At 40.7% G+C, this 23,027-nt stretch overlaps 1 protein-coding gene across 2 annotated transcripts in view; it reads left to right on the forward strand.

The window, feature by feature from the left end:
- The first annotated feature begins 778 nt into the window (after positions 1 to 778).
- The window catches only part of NUS1 (NUS1 dehydrodolichyl diphosphate synthase subunit), a 28,978-nt gene continuing 6,729 nt past the window's right edge, over positions 779 to 23,027 (forward strand). The window contains exons 1-4 of one of the 2 annotated variants that reach the window (XM_072831658.1): positions 779 to 1,243; positions 15,875 to 16,000; positions 16,890 to 17,039; positions 22,907 to 23,006. In XM_072831658.1, the coding sequence (XP_072687759.1) occupies positions 829 to 1,243; positions 15,875 to 16,000; positions 16,890 to 17,039; positions 22,907 to 23,006 (791 nt within the window). In that variant the 5' untranslated portion in view covers positions 779 to 828. The remainder of the gene's footprint in view (positions 1,244 to 15,874; positions 16,001 to 16,889; positions 17,040 to 22,906; positions 23,007 to 23,027) is intronic. The other variant, XM_072831649.1, reaches the window with a different exon arrangement.

Genomic DNA, 23,027 nt, shown 5'->3' on the forward strand with positions numbered 1-23,027 from the left:
CATGACCCCAGGGTCCTGGGATCGAGTCCCACATCGGGCTCTCTGCAGGGAGCCTGCTTCTCCCTCTGCCTGTGTCTCTGCCTCTCTCTGTGTGTCTCTCATGAATAAATAAATAAAATCTTAAAAACAAAAGCATTAGTAAAGATCTCCATTCGCACTTTAGGAAGGACGGACCTCAGGTTCGAGGCTTGACCGAAGACCCTGTGTCGGGGCACGCTCCCGCGTCTGCACACTCACTTCCTTTCTGAGACCCTCGCTCATCCCCAGCCTCACACTTGCTGCACGCTCCCTTCTATTCCGAGGTTCTCTCTGGCGTCCGTAATTTCCAATCCCGTCGGGCCACGCCTACTCCTTGGAAGCCATTAAAGGAGACCGCACGAGACAGCCAAGGCCCCGAGGGACGCGGAGTCCCTGACCTCGCGCGTTCCCACCTCCGAGCCAGGTGTCCTGCCCGCGCAGGCTGGCGGCGTCTGCACCTCGGCCTCCGCACCTCGAGGGGGCGCCCGCGGCCCCCGGCCCGCTCCGTTCGCAGGCGCTCGCCCTCCCTGGCCGCGCGGGTTTGGGCCACATCCGCGGCCCCGGGCGCCGCGTCAGAGGCCCGCACGGCCCAATCAGAACTGTCCATGTACTCGTGGGGGCGGGGCCGCCGCGGCAGGAGGAAGATGGCGGCGGGGGCGAGGTGAGGTGTTGGCAGTCGAAAGGGGTTCGGGCGTGGGGGGCGGGGGAACGTGGAGCGATGGCCCGCGCCGGCCGCAGGGCTGGATAAAGAGCCGTCGCGCCGCGGGTGTGGGAGGGAGGGAGGAGAGGGTGCCCGGGCGCCACGAGAGTATGACGGGGCTGTACGAGCTGGTGTGGCGGGTGCTGCACGCGCTGCTCTGTCTGCACCGCACGCTCACCTCCTGGCTCCGCGTTCGGTTCGGCACCTGGAACTGGATCTGGCGGCGCTGCTGTCGCGCCGCCTCCGCCGCGGTCCTAGCGCCGCTCGGCTTCACCCTCCGCAAGCCCCCGGCCGCCGGCAGGAACCGCCCGCACCCCCGGCACCCGCGCGGGAGGCCGGGCCCGGCCGCCGCCCACCCCCGGCTGCGCTGGCGCGCGGACGGCCGTTCCCTGGAGAAGCTGCCGGTGCACATGGGCTTGGTGGTCACCGAAGAGGAGCAGGAGCCCAGCTTCTCGGACATCGCGAGCCTCGTGGTGTGGTGCATGGCCGTGGGCATCTCCTACATTAGCGTCTACGACCACCAAGGTGAGGTCCGGCGCGGGCAGGAGGGATCCGGGGCGTGCCGCTCGCCGGCTCCGCCAGCTGGCCCGCTCCCGAGGCCCTTAACTGCAGAGTACGGTGCCAGCGCTTTCGAGGAAGGGAGATAAGATTTCCCCAACACCTGCTGACTCCCTGTGTTCGAGTCAGCCGCTTTCTGTGCATTAAAAAAAAAGACAAAAAAAAAAAAAAAAACCCAAGCCCACAACACTGCTTATTCTTTGTAGCGCCCCAGTAAGGCAGACGGGATCAGTGTGCCCTAGTGTCACAAAAGAGGGTCACCGGCCTCTGCGCTGGTCCCGCGCTTGCCCCTCCGTTAACGCCGGTGTGATTCCCTCCGAGAAGATTCCCAGAACTGCTCTTAGGTCGCTGCGAGGCTGGGAAGGGTCGGGGCCAGGTGGCGTTGGAACCGCGGTTCCGGAAATAGGTGGGGGCGGGGGGGCTCGAGAGGCAGCACCGCAGGCGGTCGCCCAGCCTTCGGGGGTCTGGGGTGGCGCGCGGTCCTCGGTCCTTGGCGGCTAACGCAGGGCTGGATAGAGTGCTTCCCTCCTGTAAGCTCTGGTCGCGGGAAGGCATTTATTTGTCCCCGCGGGCGGCCTCGGTCGGTGGAAGAGTCGGGCCCTCGCTGGGTGGCCGGAGCCTTGAGCGCCGCGCCAAGCCGGTGCCTTGGAAGGTGGCATCGCGGCCCCGCAGGCCCCCGGGAGGCGGCCGCGCGCGTCGGCGACGTGGTTAATAACGAGTCCGAAACCGCTGGGAGGACCCGGGAGAGAGGCTCTCGCCGAGGAAGCAGGCCCTCGGCTGGACCCTGAGTGCAGTCGGAGGGAAGGTTGGGGAAGGCTCTCCAAGTCAGGCTTGGCCTCCGCGGGTCCTGAAAGCCGGGGAGTCTAAGGAGAGGCCAAGAGGTGGTGCCTACCGTAATCTCGGTGTACCTGCCGAAGGAAAGAAAAGGAACGTGGTTTGTTTTTTTTAAATTTCTGTAGATTTTATTTATTTATCCATGAGAGACAGAGAGAGAGAGAGACAGAGAGGCAGAGACACAGGCAGAGGGAGAAGCAGGCTTCACGCGGGGAGCCCGACGTGGGACTTGAACCCGGGACCCCGGGGTCATGCCCTGGGCTGAAGGCGGTGCTAACCCGCTGAGCCACCCGAGCTGTCCCATGGTTGGTGGTTTTTTTTTTTTTTATGTTAATTTTTTTATTGGAGTTCGATTTGCCAGCATACAGCATAACCCCCCACTTCGGTCACCGAAGTGACTGCCGCGCCCCGCGGAAGCTACAGTCTGATTTCGTTTTTCCCTTAAAATCTTCGTCAGGGAAGTGGGTCGTAAGAGTGGGGTTTTGTCCCAACGGCGCGGCGGAGGCCAGACAGTGACTCTTGGACGGGGTTACTCTTGCCTGGTCTGTCCCCTTCCTCGCAGGCAGCAGAGGAGTCTGGTGACTCAGTAGCGTGTCACCGTCAAATGATGGGTTAACCGGTAGGGGTAAAGTTGAATAGGGGCTGATATTTCTATGGGACTTGCCGAAGAAGTCAGCAGACCAGTAGAAATCACGAGACTGTTAGGAAGCGGGGAAAGAAAGAAGTGAGGAGCAGAAATGGAAATTATCCGAAGCCATTAAACAGTGTGGTGAATCCCTTGTATACAGGTGGTTGCTGTAAAGCAAGTACCTTGACGTGCCAGGAGGGAAGGCGGAGGGAAGGCGGAGGTCAGGCGGAGGTCTAGCTCCACAGTCTCCCTGGGTGGCTGTGCCTCCCAACCCAGATTGTCATATTGCTGCACTTCCTTGTTCCAGCAATTCCTGCTGCTGAGCTGCTGATGTGGTTCAGAAATAGCCTCTGTCATATTTGCTGAAAGAAAAACCACTGTTAATGAAAAGGAAGAAGTCAAGCTAACCTGCCATTGACTGAACACAGAAAGGACTTTTAAAGTTCTTGCCAGTGACTAGACTCAGGGCCCTTTTTGCCCTACTCTAGAAGCAGTTTTAGTTATTTTTTAAGGGGATAACTTCATTGTTTAAAATAAGAGGCTTTTGATTTACCCACTCTTGGTTTTGGTTCATTCATTCATTCATTCATTCAGCAGTAACAACGGACATGTGTTAAATACCAGGTATTAGTGTGGGCATGGGAGTAGCAGTGGACAAAACAGACAAAAATTCCTGTGCTCCTGGAACTTACATATATTATGAATGAGTAAAATATGTGGTAAAGTAGATCATAAGTGAAATGAGGAAAAATAAAACAGGGAAAGGGGATAGGAATGTTGAAAGGCAGTAGTAGAAGAGGGGGTGCAGTGTTAAGTCGGGTAGCCAAGGAAAGCCTCGTTGACCTTTGAATATAGACTGAGGGAGGTGAGGAAGGAAGCTGTGTGGATATGTGAGAAAAACTGTCCTTTTTAAGGGAAGTGTAGCTGCTTAAGCTTTATTGAGTTATCCCAAACAGACTTTTATTTAAATCTATTTCTGCATAGGTATTTAACTTTTTTTTTTTTTTTTTTTGGTATTTAACTTTAAAAAAAATAACAAATGTCATATTTATTGAGTACCTTACTATGGTTTTTGAAGTACTGGGACACAAAGAAATACAAAAAATTGTGTCTCTCAAGGACTTAAAATATCTCAAGTTAAGATTGCCTACTAAAAAATAATATATAAATGCTGAGTGGCAGAGACTGTTTAAGGAAAGAAAAAACTCCTAGTGGAGCAGGGTTACCCCTCATATGCCCATAACCAGGAAGGAGGTGACACTTGCAAAAATAGGTGGAATTTGAATTAGCATGAACAGTAGTGTTCTCCATCCTCTACCCACTGCCACAGCCCTGGTCTCTTCCCCCACTGTCTCTTCCTCCCCCCCTCTCTATATGTGAATAGGGAATTCCCTATTGGTAGCATTCCTATTAGACAGTCTTGAACAACAGCACCAAGTAGTGTTGGGAACAGTAAATATACTATGTAAGTTTGTGTAAAGAAAAGAAAAGCTGAGAAATAAGGTAGGGTGAAGGCTTGGGTGACTGTTCTATTGCTTTGTAGTCTACCCCCAAAGCATAGTGGTTAGTTTGTTTTGTTTTGTTTTGTTTTGTTTTGTTTTTTTAAGGCATAGTGGTTTAAAACAACTTCTGTGTTGACTCAGTTCAGTTGGTCAGTTATTTTGGGGGATTGGTCCTCATAAGGTTGCAGTCACATAGTGGCTGGGACATACACATTTCTTGTCATAAGTCTGATGCCTGCTTTGTGAGAGTTGGAATAGATGAAGGCAGGTTGGTCATCTGCCTTCACATAGTCCTTCTACATGGCTGGCTTGGACTTTATCATTTAATAGTGGCCTCATGGTAGTCAGATCATAGTTGACTTCCTTCAAAGAGTATTCCCAGTGACCTGGCCAAAGGCCAAAGTTTGCAAGGCGTCTTTGCTGAGCTTAGGGAATCTTGCAGTGTTACTTTGGCTGTATTCTCTTGGTTTGAGAAGTTGAGAGTCAGAGGTCTGCCCCAAACCAAAATGTCGAAATAGATTTCACCTCTCCATGAGAAAACAGCTAGTGCAGAAAGATGGGAGAGAGGCAGTCGTGGGAAGGATGCGGGGTAGGCAGGGATTGACGACGGCAGGCATCTTGGAGACAAGCTCCTGTACCATCTTACATTTTTCCCTGGCCTGTACCTCTTCACCTAAAAATTTGAGTTTAAATAAGCATTCATTTTAATTAATTGTAATTGGGTCTAGATTATGTTTTGTCCTGAGACTAAAAAAAAATAAGACCCATTGATATTTATTTTGGTTTGACAGCAAAACTGAACTTTTTATTTTCGTTTACCTGCCATATTTCTTGATTCTGATAATTTCTGCCAGTAATTGCTTCATATTTTAGAAATTGGAGTTGTTTTCTCAGGAATTTCTTAACATCAGAATTCTAGTAAAGGGATTTGCCTAATTTGACTCCATGATTATAATTGAAGAAAGGACCATAATTGGGTTGGCACAAAAACTGGAATTCAGGGGCTTTTGGAGCTACAGCCTTAGGGGTGCTGTGCTTGCCTGGCTCTCACTTGAAGTACGCTTAGCTCCATGTTGTCTGGGTATGTGTTAGTATCTTTGGTGATGGGACCTGTTCTTACTGCCCGGCCATATCGGTGCCATGCTGGGGACTTTGCGGTAGGGCAGGATTTTTCAAAATGTGACCTGTGGACCATCTAAGAGTGAGTCGTTGGGGATGCTTCTAACAGAGATTCAAGGTATTATCGATCAGACTGAATTAGGGGAGCGGGACCTGAGCACCTCTGTTTTTATCAAACTGCATACTGCCTCTGTACGCTGAAGTTTAATGCTAGCACAAACTGAGGGACATTCTGCTACTTGCCTTACTTCAAATTATTTGTTCTTCATGTTCCTTTTCATGCGTGAGGTAGTCTGGGCAGGGTCTTAGTATTAGTTCCCATAAGTTGGAGTGATCCAGAATAAGGCATTGCCTTCTGTGTGAGGATTCAGCAACAAGAGAACAGGAGTCTTTGTTCTGCGTTGCTCTTTCTGGTGTTACTTCGATAGTTGTAAAGTCATAAAATCTGTACTAGGTGTCTTCTGAAATTGTTTTTAGGTACAGATTTCTCACACTGGAATTAAAAATGTCCAGTGTACTCCCAGCCTCCCCGGCCTACTTCTTACTATTTCATACACCTTTTGCTGTATCCCAGGTTTAGGGGACTTGACGTTCTCTCCCATTGGAAGGGCTCTTCTCCTTTCCCTGACAAATGGCTGTCTACTTGTCAGAAGGCTGTCATTGATCCTTTTAAGTCCATCCTATCATCTCTTATGTAGCCTGTCTTGATTCTTCGATTCTTTTCTTGCTCTATCCTTGAATCTCCTCAGAACTTGGTGTATCTCTAAAGGTATTTCTGTTTTCTAAAGCAGTAGTCATATATATGTGCCTGGATCATCTTACTGGATTGTAAGCTCCACAGATGCTATCTATCCTTTTCATATTTGCTTCTCCTACAGTGTGTAGTTTGGTGTTGTACATTGGTTTCCCAACATGAGCACCCAGGAACCTTAAAATAATGGAGAGAAATGAACATAATTTGCCCTAGTTATGTTTTTGCTCAGTGATACAGATGCCATTGGGAAATATGGTTTTACTAAGTACTTATTGTTCTTATTGTATTTGGAACATAGAATTGGAAGTTTTGAAGTCCGGTTGTATTGCAATTACATCTTGATATAATGAGCAATATAAACTGGAGTGCTCGTATTCCTCAATGTGGAAACTCATGTCAGGGAACATCTGGTCCTAGTCCTCAGCTTTGTGTAGTTCATGTCTTGTGCAGAATTTTACATGTATCTTAGCATCCTGGAAAGTCCTCTTTTTGTGTCAGAGTTAGCTACCTGGCAAAAGGCTACCATTAATCCTTATAATAATGTCCACCCTGCTACTTCCTAGATAGCCTCTGAACTACTTCATCCCCAGTGTTGCTGACTTTGAAAAGCTTTATTCTGCTTTTTTTGGCTTTAGAAATGACCTCATTCTCTTGAGTACCCTTCTGTTTAACCATAGTACTGGATCTGTGTCTGAAAATAAACCCTTACTTAATAGGAATAGTCATTGTTGAATTCTTACTGTCTACCAGAAATTATGCAAAGAAGTGCATTAAATCCTTAGCAGCTTTACACATCAAGAAACTGACACTTAGAAAGCCAAGGACCCATATCTAGTAAGGACCAGATCTAGAATTTGAACTAGATTTTATTGCAGAGCTTTTATACCTAACCATTTTGCTATACTGACTTTCACTGGTAAGAGAATATGACTATAATATAGTCACTTTTAGTACTATTCCTAATTATGTTGGGTCATTTTAAAGCCTTGATAAAGTGGAACTTATCTACAGGTAATAGGAATGATTTGTAACATATTTGAAGGCAAATGGAATTTTCTTTATACCACTAATACAAAAGTTTATCCTATGAATCACAGGGTATACATTTTTAATCAACTAAGATTAATTTTATGGAACTCCTGCTCTGTGTTGAACCATTTCTTTGTTCTGTAAGCAGAGTCTGTGAAGACATTCTTCTCATTTTTATAATGTGTGCCCAGGGGCTGAGAAAGCCCACATGGTTGGTAATTTTACCCATCTCTCTTGCTGAAGAGTTGGAACTGGAAGCCCGGTACTTGTTGCATTATGCCGTACCACCGTCACACATGTATCTTCCCTTGCTACACCATGCTTATTATTCCAGTGTAATTGCTGTTCTGTGAAGTAGCCTGGGGCTCTCTCTCAAAATAGAAATGTTTAATGGCATCTAAGATTTATTTTGTTATGACTGCTTTAGTCATGTAAAGTTTTCATGGTAGTTTTTTTTTTTAATTTTAAATACTTCATAAGTATATATTTTCTTCTCTCAAGATTGCCTCTGATAGCGTAATTGGGTTGTTAGAAAAATTAAGTGAGGGTAACCACTAGGTAACTTATTTAGGTGTCTAGTTTATTTATTTATTTATTTTTAAATTTTTATTTATTTATGATAGTCACAGAGAGAGAGAGAGAGAGAGAGAGAGAGACGCAGAGACATAGGCAGAGGGAGAAGCAGGCTCCATGCACTGGGAGCCCGACGTGGGATTTGATCCCGGGTCTCCAGGATCGCGCCCTGGGCCAAAGGCAGGCGCTAAACCGCTGTGCCACCCAGGGATCCCAGTGTCCAGTTTTAAAGGATAGAAAGTAGGCCATTTTGAAGGATGGGCATTTATTTATAAAGAAATATATTAATTCCATAACTGGTTAGATGCTTTATAATTAAGAGAGATTGTTTTAGTGTTTATCCCACTTTTCTTTCCTCCCTTCCCTTGTCCTTATAAATACTTGCTGCTGGATGTTTCTTGAAGTCTGTTTCTATAGAAGAGAAGGGAGAACCATGGTAAACATTCTAATTTCGGATTTTAAAAAAGATATATTAAGTATGTGCTTTGAAAGTCTCATTTTATGGCGTTGATTATTCATTTCACATAAATTTCAAAAGAAGCAGTATTTAAGGAATATTTGATGACTGAATACTTGTCTAATTAAAGTCCTTCTTACTTAATTTGAAAGAAGTATGTATGTCCTGGTTGTATTACCCAGTTAATGTATTACCCATGCTTGAGTGAAAGGGTAGACTAAATATTGAAACCTCTAATTCCAAAATGTCATTTCAATGAATATAGTAGAAATTTCAAAAGACTACAGTAAGGTACCTGAATACAGTATATAATCTGATAGGTGGATAGAACATACTTAATTCCACTCTCTTTGAAATAGTTTTCCCCTGGCTTCTATGACATCCTATAAGCTTGGATTTCTTCCTGTCTTGCTCTCTGTTCCTTCTGAGCCTCCTGGCTTCTCTTCATTTGTTCCACTTCTAAATGTTGGGGTGTCCTAGAGTTTTGTACTGCGTATATGTATATATGCCCTTGTGGTTCTCTCCTTCATTCTGTCTTCTAGGTTAAAGAGCAACAAACTTTTTCTTAAAGGGACAGCTACTAAATATTTTGGGCTTAGTAGGTTAGAGGTCCCTGTTACAACTACTCAGCTCTGCCAGTGAGGCCAAAAAAGTAGTTATAAATGAACAGGTGTGACTGTATTCCAAACAGGTAGTTTGCTGACCCCTGTCCCAGATGGTTTCTCCAGTCTTACCAGGTGTTCCTTAAATGCTCTTACCAGGATTTGTAACTCCAGTCCTGATCTCTCCCATAATTCCAGAATCCCGTATCCAACTCACTAACAGGTTCACTTTTATTTGGCATTCAGCATGTCCAAAACAGTACTCTTGAATTTCCTTCCCACCCCAGACCTGTCTCCCAGTTTTTCTTATCTTAAAAAATACTAGTACCTTTCAACCAGTTGCTCAAGCTAAAAACTTAGATCTCTTCTGTGAGTCTCTTCTATCATATTACGCCTGTAATCTATAAATAGGCCTCCTTGGCCTGCCTTCTAGAATATGTTCCAAATTGAACACTTCTTTTGGTTGTACATTGCAGTCACCCCAGTTTGAGTTACTATATTTTACCTGGATTATTGCTGTAGCCACCTTACTGGTCTTCATTTATATTCTGGCCCCTGTATAATCCACTCTTCACTCATCAGCAAGGTGATCTTTTGTGATAATATCATTCAAATTCTGAATAAAACCTTCCAAGTGCTTCCCATTACACTTGGAATATTTTCTCAGCTCATTACCAAGGCCCATAGACCCTTTTGTATACTACCCTTTGTCTGACCTCATATAATGCCCTTTGTTCCACTTAATTTCTGTGTTCACCAGTTGTACTGCCATTTTTTTTTCCCCCTGAATATGATGAAAACCTAAATTCTGAGAGAGTATGCAATAGCTATAGCGGTAATGATCTCAGGTCTGGAAGTACTAATTTTTAAGTTTTGAGAGCTAAACCAAGTCAGCAAAGACTTTTTTGTTAAATAATGCAATTGTAATAATCATGAGATAGCACCAAGGAAGGATACATATTATACAGGTGAAGAAAACAGGATACAAAATTGCTTAATCAAAAAAAACAAAACAAAACAAAACAAAAAAACAAAACAAAATTGCTTAATCATATAAGCCAGGATTACACATGTATGAGAACAAAGACTGGGGAATACTAAACATTGGGAGTGCTATGATGGTAAGGTTAGGGGACACTCAGTTTAGGATGAATGGTTGGGGGACATTACCTTACCTTGTTGTCTAAACATTGAGCATTGTAAGTAGATTTCAATACTAGAATTTAAAATAGATATTTCTTAAGACTATAAAAAGTTCACATTTGGCCCCCAAAGTACACAGGTAAAGTTTATCAAGTAATACCAAAAACATTGTAGCCTTTCTGAAGTCCAGTTTCCTGGCATAATAGTTTATATTTTTTATGGAAATTATAGATGTTCATGTGTGCATGTACATGTGTGTGTTTTAAAAAAATAGTCCTTTCATATATCTTTTTTCTCTGTATTTACATGTAGTTTACACTTAGGAAATTGAGAGTATGTGAGATACACTTGTAGAGCAACAAAACATAATATGACATTCTTTAAATTATTATTGCAAAAACTTATTTTACATCCCCACATCATTCTTAAGGAATTTAAATAACTGTTAGCCCTGTGAAACCTTCTTTAAAAGCCTTTTAAAAAAGAGCCCTAGTCTTAGTTCTTTCTAAAGATATCACTTATTTGTAAAAAAGCTAGTTTTATGTATTTAATAAGAGTTCAACTTTGGGAGAGGGGAATTAAAAATTTCATGGGTATATTAGTAAAGTAGGTTTAGCATTGTTTATCAAGATTAGAAATAGTTATTAAACTGAATAAGTAGAATCTAAAAGACCTGGATTTCAGGCCAAAGTCTTAGACTCTTGACCAAGGACAATTGCTTGACCTTTTGGGTCTCTTTCCTCATCTGTAACAAGATGGGATAAAATAATTATTTTAGCTTATTACTGTATGATTCTGTAAAATATGATTTTCTCAAAAATGTATTTGTAATTGTTTTCCCTTAGGTCAGTTATTTCTGAACAAATCTCTCAAGTTCCTTTTACATAAAATTACTTTGGTGGTAGTTTCTTTTATGACAACATTTTGGCTTTTGTTTAGATCCTGTGAGGACAAACAAGATGAATTACGAGAAAAAGAACTCCACAAGTATAAATACTTGCCTAATGTCATACTATGATATCAGAGGAATTGCTTGTCATAGTCAAAGGCACTCTTACATCTTGCTGGATTTCTTGTGTATCATGTGAAATATGTGTGGGCACACTTTGAATCCTGAAGAAAATTTTAAGTTGATAGTATTGTTTATAGGTAAGTGAGAGAGTTAACATGGTGTATAACCAGGATTTCTGGATGGAGCAAGCTGTGAGGTATAAGGAATCATCTTGCTGATACTGTGCTTTATGTATTTAATACCTCTCAAGAACTAGACTTCTGTATTTAATTTCTCCATCCAAATCAGCCAAAACAAAGGTTGTGTTTAAAATAACTTTACGAACATCTTTATTAAAGAGAAGTTTGTAACTGTGCCTCTGTGTATTCTTCCTTTTTAACAGAATTTCTGCCTCTGTGCGCTAAGGAAGTACCTTCTTTTATTGTGAGAGGTTCCTGGAGACTTCTTAAAAATTCCATTCCGTGACAGGTCCATTTAGGTTTTGTTGTTAGGTGGCACTTTGTGCACTGATAATTCAGTTTATTAAATAAACATTGAACTCCTGCTATGTGGAAGGTGCCTTAGGGGAAAAGGGATGAGTAAGACACAACTTCCTAAGTAAAACTACAGTTCTGTAGGAGGATTAAGTTATAATAAAAAGTAAAATATTGTTTAGTATGGAGTTTTGAATAAAATGTGTGTTTGGAGGGGGTGAAGGTGAGTCCGAGGAGGAATGGGGCATATCTGGCTATGGGATTGGGAAGGGCTTCTTGAGGATAAGTGATATTTTAGCTGGCCTTTGAAGAGTTTTTAAGGGCACGGGGTTGGGAAGGTAACATAAAGGACAGAGGTTGGACTCATGTCAGATGTTTTGGGGGGAACAAAAAGCAATTCTAATTTGCTGGCATAAAGTATTACAGAGAAATAGATTCGTTTGTTTCATAAACAAATTATTTCTACCCACCAAGTATGGAACACAGGCTGCAATCTTAATACTGATCTGAGCAGTATGTTTTTGGTACAGTAAACATTTTCGGAGCCATTAGAGATACTAAAATTAGAATATGTCAGGATTGAAGATGAACCCAAAGTTTAATCTGGTTTTCAGTCTAGTTAGTAATACATGCTAGAAGGGGTAAGAAGACCTACTGGAAGGTGATTGTAATATTTTAAAGAAAAAGACTATTGCTTGGAACTGGGGACAAGGAACAAATGGATATGGGAAATACTACTGTAGGAGAGCATATGGATTTAGCATGTTAATAGGGCATTGGAGGTGGCAGTGAAAATACTGGAGAGTAGAGAAGATGTCTGGGTGACTGGGCAGGTACTGGTGCCTTTATTAGAAATAGAACAACAAAAAGGATTATACTTTTTTTCCCCCTTCTGATTATATAGATAGCTTAACAGCAGTTAGGATTTCAAATCACCTTTTGTATTACCGTCTTATACATTCACTGTTCTCATATTGCCTATTCCCATCTAGACCTTTTCCTTAAGTGCATATAAGTCTTGCACTTATGGTACTCCTCCATTTTTTTAAAACTTGCTATAAGTGTTTGAGAACTAGCTTTAAAAAATAAGCTGCCAAGTTTTAGATTTGTTCATTTTTAGATGCTCATAGAACTCACAGGTAGAATTAGATAGTTTGAATGAACTGGAATTGTTAACAAAATGCTGATCCTGCATTTACTTAAAATTACAATGTTTTGTTCATGGTGGATGTTTTTGCATTAGGTTGTTAACGACATTACATTAAGTTATTATTAATCTTAGTTGCTGAGTTTTTTAGTGCCCCCTTAAGTTTTGCCTCGCTCATCTTATACTTGTCCTGGCCCTGAGTGGTTGTACAGTCCTGTGGGTGAGTAGACTTAAAGAGGAGCACATGGACAGAAAGAGAGGGCTGACATAGGAACTCTAGGAGTAACCTCCAGTTACAGGTGGGAAGTGGGAAAGGATTCAGTGGGAAGTGAGAAGGGGCCATCCAAGGAGCAGGTTGGCAGTGGAACCAAGAAAGGGTGTTCAGACAAGCTGGAGTAAGGATAGAATTTTGAGAAGGAAGCAGGGTAGTCACTAATGGTAACACTTGAGAGAGATTAAGAAGGAAAGGATACAGATTGAGAAGAGAGAATGAGCATTTTGGTGATAAAGAGTATCACCCACTGATTTGGAGAGAGCAAGAGTGCCTGTAACGTGTTCCTGTTTTAATCTGGAAGCTACAGCAAAGATGAGTGAGTTAGTGAGAACTGAAGCAGGTCTTGAGAGTATCAAAGGAAGGGATCAGCGTGGTGTAAATAGACAAAAGCAAGGATTCCTACTGGTAGGTTACTATTAAAATGAATAATTTTAGCTCATATGAGAAATAGATTTGGTTAACATTTTACTAAGTTCCATGTCCTGGCAGTAGTGTTGTGGAGATTTTGCATTGTTTTTAAAATTCATATGCTTTCCATAATTGATACCTATGATGTAGACTGAAATTGTAGTCTAAATTATTTTTTATTTGCATAAATAATTGGAAATCTTGTACCGTTCCTAAGCCTGTATCATATAGTTGTTTCGTAGTATATGCCTTTGTGTTGTACATGTGAATTTTACGATTGACTTGAAGATGTTTATGTCCTACACATCTGCATTGTTGCCCAAGTGTTACTGTACTAAACATTGTTTTTCAAATGGCTTCTGACATTAATCACCTTCCTTCAAAAATTTTGTTTGTATTTGGGACTATATTTTTTTGTTTAATCTCACTCTGGATATGGGTACTATGAAATGTTCTTTTATATTTCCTGGCTTTTCCTAAAGGAGCCATGACCTTGGCCCCTGTTCTTCTCCATGTGTGCGTCCTTACCTTTGGAGATCTCATTTCTCACTTCTTGTGTGTTTGCCTTTCACCTTGAGGAGGAGGACTCCCAAATGTATGTCTCCATCTCTGTCCTCCGTCTTGTGTTGTTACCTTCCCAGCCCCACCCCTGTACAGTTCTTCTAATTAATTCTTCATAGGCCAGCTGAAATGTCATTTACCCTAAAGAGATCCCCCTAGTCTAGTCTCTGTCCTGTTGTCTTCTTTCGGCAGACATTCAGCAGACATTTGTTTGTTCAGTATTCTGTGCCAGGCACTGTCCTGGCCCCTGGTGAGCAAAACAGTTAACATCTCTACCCACGTGGATGACACTTTTGAATGTGCTTCCCTCCTGTCTTAATCACTTTTTCAGTACCCCTTGCCTAAATATTCTATCATCAGCTGTCTAAAACTAAGCTTATGTTTTCCTCAAACCAGTTCTCTGCTAGAATTTTCCCACTTAAAAAAAGTTGATTATTTTCTATTAGCTAGGATTAAAGCCATGGAATTTTGTGTTCATTTCTAATTAAGTCATGCTCTTCATTCTCTCAGTTCTTCTATTAATGAATTCCTTCCGTTGCTTCATCAAGTTATGAATAGACTATCACAGTACTCTGCTGCCTGACTTTCTCTGTAGTCAGGTTAATTGCGAGGTTAATTTTCCCAAAGTTAAAATTTCCACCATTCCCACGTTGATTGCATGTTGTTGGTTACCTGTTTGTTAGGCAACATGACATGAAAATTAGACCTGTCCCCTTTTCTTAGATCCTTTGCTCCAGCAACATTGGTCTGTCTTTTGGGTATTCAGTATTTTTTTTTTTCTGAAAAACAGTATCCTCTTCATTTTCTTTTAAGTTTCTCAAGTCTTGCTTATTTTACAAAGCTTTTCCCTACCAAGGGAGACTGCTTTTTATCTTTGAACTGCTGTTACATGTATACCACCAGGTTGTCATGTGTATACAGCAGATTCAGCAGATTCTCTGTTATTTTATATATATTTGTTGTGTTCTCTCTCCCAGTTAATCGTTGAAGTGCTGTTAAAGTCAAATCTGACTGAGAATACGGAGTAGGAATAGGATAAAGGGTAAAAAGCCAATGGCCACTAGAAAGTTGATCCTCTGAAAACAACTAAAAACTTGTCACTGGTTTTTAAAGCTCTCCTTATTAATTGTATATTTTTATGTCACATAGTTCCTTCATCTTTCTCAATGACCTAATGGCAGTTAAAAGTTTTAACTTTTCTGTGCACAGTTGAAGGATCAAACACGGTTTCATGTAATATGTCTTCCATGCTTTGTTTTAATTTACTAAATTTTGATTTTGTTACTTTTGTGGATTCTCTCTACTTTTTACATAATTCATACCAATTCCCCTTACCATTAAAAAGGTGAATCAAAAAAAGGGTGAATCAAGGGGTGTGTGGGTGGCACAGTTGGTTGGGCATCCTATCCTTGGTTTCCACTCAGGTCATGATCTTGGAGTCGTGGGATCAAGCCCACGTAGGACTCCAGGCTTGGCCCAGAATCTGCTTGAGACTCCTCCCTCTGCCTCTCCCCTCACCATGTGTGCACGTACTCTGTGCACGTACTCTCTTCCTCTCTCTCTCTCAAATAAATAAAAATCTTAAAAGAAAAAAATCACATTAAGGTAATAGTATTGAATACATGTGGTGGCTCTGCAAGGAAAGTTCATCGGACTGGGAGTCAAGAAGAGAAGGGCTTTAGATCACTACTGCAGTTTTTAAATTCTTGGACAAGACTCTTCAGGACTTTGGGTCTCAGTTTCTTAATCTGCAAATAAGGTTTCAGGTAAATGATCTCTTAAAATGTCTTTCTCAGTCTAATTTTATCATATGCATACTGACTAAGAAATCACCCTTGCCTTTTTTATTTTTTTATTTTTTTATTTTACATTAGTCTGACTCCAGACTCTTGTGTTAACAGAGTTTTGTTGTACTTTTCTTTAGATTCTAGTTTAGGTTCAGTCAGTTACTACTGCATTTGGAATTTATTCAGTTCTGAGTTCAGTGTTTTCACAACAAACATCCAGTAATTATTGAAGAGGATAAATTAACCTAATTGGGATTTACTTTACTTATTTACTTTACTTTTTTTTCTTTTTAAGGTATTTTCAAAAGAAATAATTCCAGATTGATGGATGAAATTTTAAAACAGCAGCAGGAACTTCTGGGCTTAGATTGTTCCAAATACTCACCAGAATTTGCAAATAGTAATGACAAAGATGATCAAGGTAAGCATGAGTGTGAAATTGAGTAACTTATGCAGTTTTGTGTTTTGTGTTTCAAGGCAAATTCTGTTATCCCTGTAGATCTTTATTATCACCATCTTTGATGATCAGATTTAGACTTTGCTTTCTTCATCTTGTTCAAAGATAATTTTCAGAAAACAATAAAATTATGACTTTCATAGATGTTAAAAAAAAAACACGTTAAAGATTTTATTTAACTCAGAAACAGCCAGGTATCAGGTGGATTTTGTAACTAGTTCGAAAGAGAATCTAGAGAATGGACATACTTTTAGATCAGAAATATTGAAATGAACATGTAAATGGAAGCAAAACTAGTGTTTCTGTGGCATTACAGAGAAGATAATTGAACCTCTACTAGACAAGAAAGAATTTGCATGTCGATAGACAAGAATTTGGCATTGCTGTCAGTTATGTAGAATCCTATCAATTATAAAATAAGTCCCATAGAATCAGAGCCTGATAAAATGGACAGTACCTATTCCACGGAAACACATTTTTTTTCGTAGTCTTCATTTTGGTCTTGTGTAACTGCTAACTGTACCATGATTGTAGGTGACATTTTAGATGAGTGAAAATTGTAAACTAGCCTATAATCCCTGTTTTCTAGAGGATGCACTCAGAGATACAAGGTCTCTAAGCACTCTGAAAGGAAGGCAGTATATAAATACATATGCAGATGGGATGTGTGAGTCCTTTCAGAGGGGTGTATGTAGGTATGTTTTGATACTGAATTTGAAGGACTTAAATGATTCTTGTTTACTATAAGAACTATTATTTTAGTTAGTCTGAGCTTAATATTTCTTGAAATGGATTTTGAAATATGTCTGGAACAGGAAGTTTTATTTCCTAACCTGTTTGTTTCTTCCTCCAGTTTTAAATTGCCGATCGGCAGTGAGGGTGCTCTCCCCAGAAGATGGAAAAGCAGATATTGTGAGAGCTGCTCAGGACTTTTGCCAATTAGTAGCCCAGCAGCAAAAGAGATCTGCAGATTTGGATGTAGACATGTTAGACAGTTTACTTAGTAAGTCCTGTATATATATATGTATGTTATTAGTTTTATCCCACAGGGCTACGGTATGAAGGAGAACATCTAGGTTCTGTTTATGCAATAAAGCCTGATTTTGTTATTGTTACCCTTGTTTCTGAAATTTTCAAGACCCACACGTGAAAATGGTTTTGAGATCATGAAATTTGTAGTCAACTCACTTGAATGAGGACTTACTGGTAAAGGAGAGGATGTTAGAGGATTTGTGGGGCAGTGATAAATATCCTTGAATATTTATAGGACTTTTGCTTGTTCCCCCCCCCCCCCCCCCTTTCTGGGATGCTTTTCCTATACCAAGAGTGACTTCTCTAGTTCTCCAGACACCGAATGGGTATCCAGCAATTCAATTCACTTCTGATTCTAACCACCTGGAGTCAGTGTTTGACAACACTATAGATTTAAAGGGTCAGTTACACAAGACTGCCCCCCTTCACCCCCCGCCCCCCCAACAGATGCCCGTTGCAGTTTTCAGCCACCTGCACTTGTCACCTGCCCAGACCACCTGATCAACAGCCTATAAATAAGGGTTTCCCGTGACTCTCTCCTGAGGTTTGATAATTTGCTAGAATGGCTCACAGAATTCAGGAGGGAACTTTACACATTCACCCGTTGATTATAAAGGCTGCAACTCAGAAATGGTCCATCTAGGGCAAGATATTGGCAAGGGGGTGCAGTCAACTTCCATGCTCTCTCTCTGGGCAAGTCACCCTCTCAGCACCACATTGTGCTCATCAACCTGGAGGCTATTAGCATCCTGCCTTTTAGGAGTTTTTATGGCAGTTCCTTTATGTTAGCAGGATTAATTAAATCAATGGCTATTAGGGATTGAACTCAGTTTTCAGCTTCTCTTCCCCTCCCTACTTGGAGGTTGGAAGGGATGGCTGAAATTTCAGCCTTGTAATCGCATGATTGGTTTCTCTGGCAATTAGTTCCTATCTTAAAGCTATCTAGAGGCCCACCAAGAGTCATCATTAACATAAAGTCAGATATGGCAGAAGGGGGCTTATGAATAATAAAAAATACTCCTATCATTCAGGAAATTGCAAGGATTTTAGGAGCTCTGTGCTAGGAACCTGGACAGAGACCAAATATCTATTTTTTATTATAATATCACACTCCTCTCACTGTGTCTTTTTAGTTTGAACTGTTAAATTTTAATTTAACTGCTATTTAGGAGGCATTACCAAGAAAATAATCTTATCATTCATTATTCTGTTTTTAATATTCTATCTCTTATATGATACCGAATATACTTCCTATATTTGTCATGTTATGCCAGGTATAACATTATAGAGTTTTTTTCCTTTAAAGATTTATTAAAAAGGTTTTAAGTTGGTTATTCTTTCTAGAGCTCCCTAGGAACTTTTTGCCTTAACTTTATGGTCCTTCTGCCTACTGGCATTATCCTGGATCCTTTTGAAGAAAGGCAGTACTTCTTACAAGTTCATGTCCAGTGATAGCTTCTGTAGCCTTACAATTTCAGACATGCATTTTTTTGTTCATTCACATAGAATTTCCATTTATCTTACACTTTAATCATGCATTTTTTTGTCTAACTCAGTCATTTATTTGACCCTCCATTCTTGTTTCTTCCACTTTTTAACGTGTCTGTCACAGAGCTCACAGAGCACGGTCACTCTCTGACCATATGGTCTCACCGAGTACTGACTTTCACTGACTACTCACTTCTTCCTCTGCTCTCCTCTTGTCTTCTCTCTTATTGCCTATTGTATTCAATATTCAGGCTGAATGAATAGATTGAAAGTAGACCATTGTAGGGCTCATTGTAGGTTACTGGAGTGTTGACTGTTTCTTGGATTCTGTAAGGCCTCTCAACCACAGAGTAATTTACGAGGGTGTCCTGAAAGTGATGCAGGGACTAAAAGTGGTCCTTCAGGTAGCCAATTCTACATAGTGCTACAGTGTTGAACCCAGGTGTTGGCTTCAGGGGTAGTAAACCCATGATAAGTAAAAATGTACACAGTCCATAAGTTACTAATCTGACAGAAGCGAACCCTCTGAATACTGTCACCCCCAAAAGTTCTCTTGTGACTGCAGTTAATCACCATTCCTACTCCTACACAAGGCAGCTACGTATCTGCTTTTTGACTATACTTTTGTCTTTTCTAGAAATTATATATAAACATAATCATTATGTAGTCTTCAATGTCTTGCTTTGTTTCCTTGGTATATTATTAAGGTCCATTCACATTGCAAATATTAGTAGTTCATTACTTTTTGTTGGGAATAGCATTCAGTTTTATGGATGTACATTTTGTTTATTCATTCATCAGTTGATGTACATTAGGTTTGTTTGAATAATGCTGCTGTGACCATTCACATACAAGTCTTTGTGCAGACATGTCCTTTCTTTGGTACATAGTGAAATTGCTAGTTTCTATGGTGAGTTGAATGTTTAAGAAACTGCCAAACTATTTTTCAAAGAGGCTATACTATTTTTACATTCCATGAACAATGTACAGGAGTCTAGATTCTTCACATCCTTGCCAAGGCTTAGTATTGTCAGTTTTTGTATTTATTTATTTATTATTTTTATATTTTAGCCATTCTGGTGGGTAATAGTATCTCATTGTGGTTTTTTTTTTCTTTTTTTAAAGATTTTATTTATTTATTCATGAGAGACAGAGAGGCAGAGACACAGGCAGACGGAGAAGCAGGCTCCGTGCAGGGAGCCCAACATGGGACTTGATCCCAGGCCTCCAGGATCATACCCTGGGCTGAAGGCGGTGCTAAACCGCTGAGCCACCTGGGCTGCCCTTCACTGTGGTTTTAATTAACATTTTCCTAATAACTAATGACATGGAGCTTTTTTTCATGTGCTCATCTGTATCTTTAGTGAAGAATCTGTTCAAAACATTCTGCCTATTTTTAACGGGTTGTTTGTCTTCTTGAGTTTTAAGGGTCTTTATTTTGGGTACACATCTCTGTTCAGTAGTAAGGTGGGACTTAGGGATGAATATTTTCTCATAATCCATGGCTTATTTTTCTTACTCGTTTCTTTTAAAGTGTTTAATCTTTATGAAATCCAATTTATCTTTTTTTTCCTGTTGTGGATCACACATTTGGTGTCATATTTGAGAAATCTTTGCCTAACCCAAAGTCACAGTTCTTCTAGATTTTTATCACTTTGGCTGTTAACATTTCAATGTGTAATCTATTTCAACTTAATTTTTGTGAATGGTGTGAGGTTGTTCTTCTACCACCATTTTTTTTCTCTGTTGAATTACTATGACTCCTCTATTGAATCTCAATTTACTGTAAGTCTTTGAGTTTATTTCTGGACTTTTTATTCTATTCCATTGTTCTATATTGTTTGTCCTTCAAATGCCACATGTCTTGATTACTATAGTGCCTACTATGGTAAACTTCGAAATCATGTAGGGTAAGTCTTTCAGCTTTGATTTTCTTTTTAAAAAACTTTGGTTACACTCAGGGCCCTTTCATTTACATGTAAATTTTGGAGTCAGTTTGTCAGTTTCACAGGCAAATTCCACAATACCCTGTTTTGATAGGTATTGGGTTGAATTTGTAGCTCAATTAGAGAATTGCCATCTTAACATTATTGAGTGTTCTAATCCATGAATATAGCATATCCACTTATTTGGATCCTAATTTTTCTTTTAACAGTGTGTTATAATTTCAGGATTTGGGTTTCTGCTTTTGTTAAGTTTATTCCCAAGTATCTTATTCTTTTGGATGCTATTAATGGGATTGTTTTCTTGATTTTTGTTTTTGCATTGTTTGTTGATAATATATGGATATGTGGTGTTTTTTTTTTTTAATACTGATTTTGTATCTTGCCACCTGGCTAATATTCATTTAATAGTTCTGGTAGTTCATTTTGCAGAGTCTTAAGATTTTTTAAAGATGACAACTGCTGTCTCTGCTCAGATTTTCTATTTCTGATTTTCTTAGTCTGCCTGCCTGTGTCTGTCTAGTTTTATGTGTCAGACAGTGATATGCACACTGGTTGTGCTCAAACACTTTAAGTTTGTAAGGCTTCCCTGATCTCTGTGTGATGTTGGAAAGTGCATTCAGAGTTGCCACCAGTTCTTGTCTTCTTGACTGTTACTTTTCACTGGGCTTTCTTGCTGCCCTCTTTCATTCTTAGCATGTGGGTGGTTCCCTGGTCAGCCATGGATATGCAGAGAGCTTATTTCTGAGTCCTTGTTTCCAGGATCTTCCTGGTAAATTTCTGACCATTATACTGTTGGCCCTAATTGGGGCTACAACATCAGGCTAACAAATGGTGGGTTTTCCTCATTTGTTCCCTTTTGAGTTTGCCACTGTTAGCTCACAGAACCCTAGGTTTTTATCATTGCTCCCTCTCTCCTGCCCACAGTCTTCAGTGCCAAATGGAGTCCATATCTTTTGGCTACAAGCAGCAAATCTGCTAGCTTTGCTCTCAACCCCATGCTGATAAAACTATAGTTCTCTCCGTTTGATTGGGGGTAAAGTTAAGGAACTTCCCAGGCAGGAAAGACAAAGACCCTTACTCTGCTCTCACCTGAAGCTCTGGCTGTTGTTTCATTTGTTGTCCTTAAAAGAATAATTGTCTGCTTCTGGCCAGTATCTAGTGCCCTTAAGTCTTTGGTTTTATACAGTTTAATATGTGTTTCTTCGGGGGGAGAGAGGAGGATTCATCACCTTCTTCACAACACCATTAGTGAGAAGTTCCTTCTTGCCATTTTTAATTTAATTTTTTTTTGTTTCTTAGCTAAAGAGAATTTGCTTTTTACTAGGCAGAGGACTATATATTCTTCTTAGTCCACTTACTTTACCAAAATAGACTTTAAAGAGACTTTGTTGTGGAAATAATTCTTTATTACTGTTGGATGGGCCTGTCCAATCTAGTCTCCTTGTTTAACAAATGAAGCAACTAAGTCCTTGGGAGGTTGTGTGACTGGAAATTAGTAGCAATATTGAAGTTATCAGAAACTATTAGAGCCTGGGTCTCTTGGATTATGGCATCTTTTCTGTTCTACCAGTGACTTTTAAAATTTTTTTAAAAACTTTTTATTTGTTTATTCATGAGAGACACAGGCAGAGTCATAGGCAGAGGGAGAAGCCGGCTCCCTGTGGGGAGCTTGATGCAGGACTCAATTCCAGGACCTGGGATCACAACCTGAGCCAAAGGCAGACGCTCAACCACTGAGCCACCCAGGTGCTCTTGTCAGTGACTATTTTAATATTTTTAAAGCAGTTATACACTTTCCTTATCCCCTCTTTTTCTTAAACCAGGCCTTGTATGGAAGCCAGTTTGTGAGACCAAATGGCCATGCCTTTGTTGAGGCAGAGGTGTCTGGTGTTTTCTGTCCCTAGGCTGGGGCTCTGGAGAAAACATTTATACTGTGTAGCTAGGTGTTGATCTTTTTGAGTCCTTAGCTATAAAGTGAAGGGTAACAGGAAAGGAAGGACTTTTGTAGTTCCTTTTCATCTCTGAAGTTATATGATTCTGTGGCCAGAATAAGCATTTGTGCCCCTAAAGCAATGTGTTTCCCAGAATGCCAGGAAAACTCTTGTGTTGAAAGATGGATGGGATTTGAAGGCTACCTGCAAGGTTTAGAATGGGAATGGGGTTACCCTTTCTTATCAGGTAATCCAATTAAATGGTCTTTAGAGAAAACTTTCACATATGGAACTAACATAGATATTAAAGTGTATGATGGGCAGTGAGGTGGGAATTGGAAAAATACAAATAAACCTTCTGAAGGAAACATACTCAGAGCATAAAAAGCCAATTTGATTAATAGATTTTGCCTGTGGTCATTTTACTTGTAAGCAATGCATGTTAAATTCTTGTCTTGGTCTTTCTTTTTAAGGTTCAACTGGTTTTCCTGATCCTGATTTAGTATTAAAGTTTGGTCCTGTGGACAGTACATTAGGCTTTCTTCCCTGGCACATCAGATTGACTGAGATTGTGTAAGTATAAAAGCATACTGA

Source organism: Canis lupus, chromosome 1 (genome assembly GCF_048164855.1).
Source record: "Canis lupus baileyi chromosome 1, mCanLup2.hap1, whole genome shotgun sequence".
NCBI classification, from domain to species: domain Eukaryota; kingdom Metazoa; phylum Chordata; class Mammalia; order Carnivora; family Canidae; genus Canis; species Canis lupus.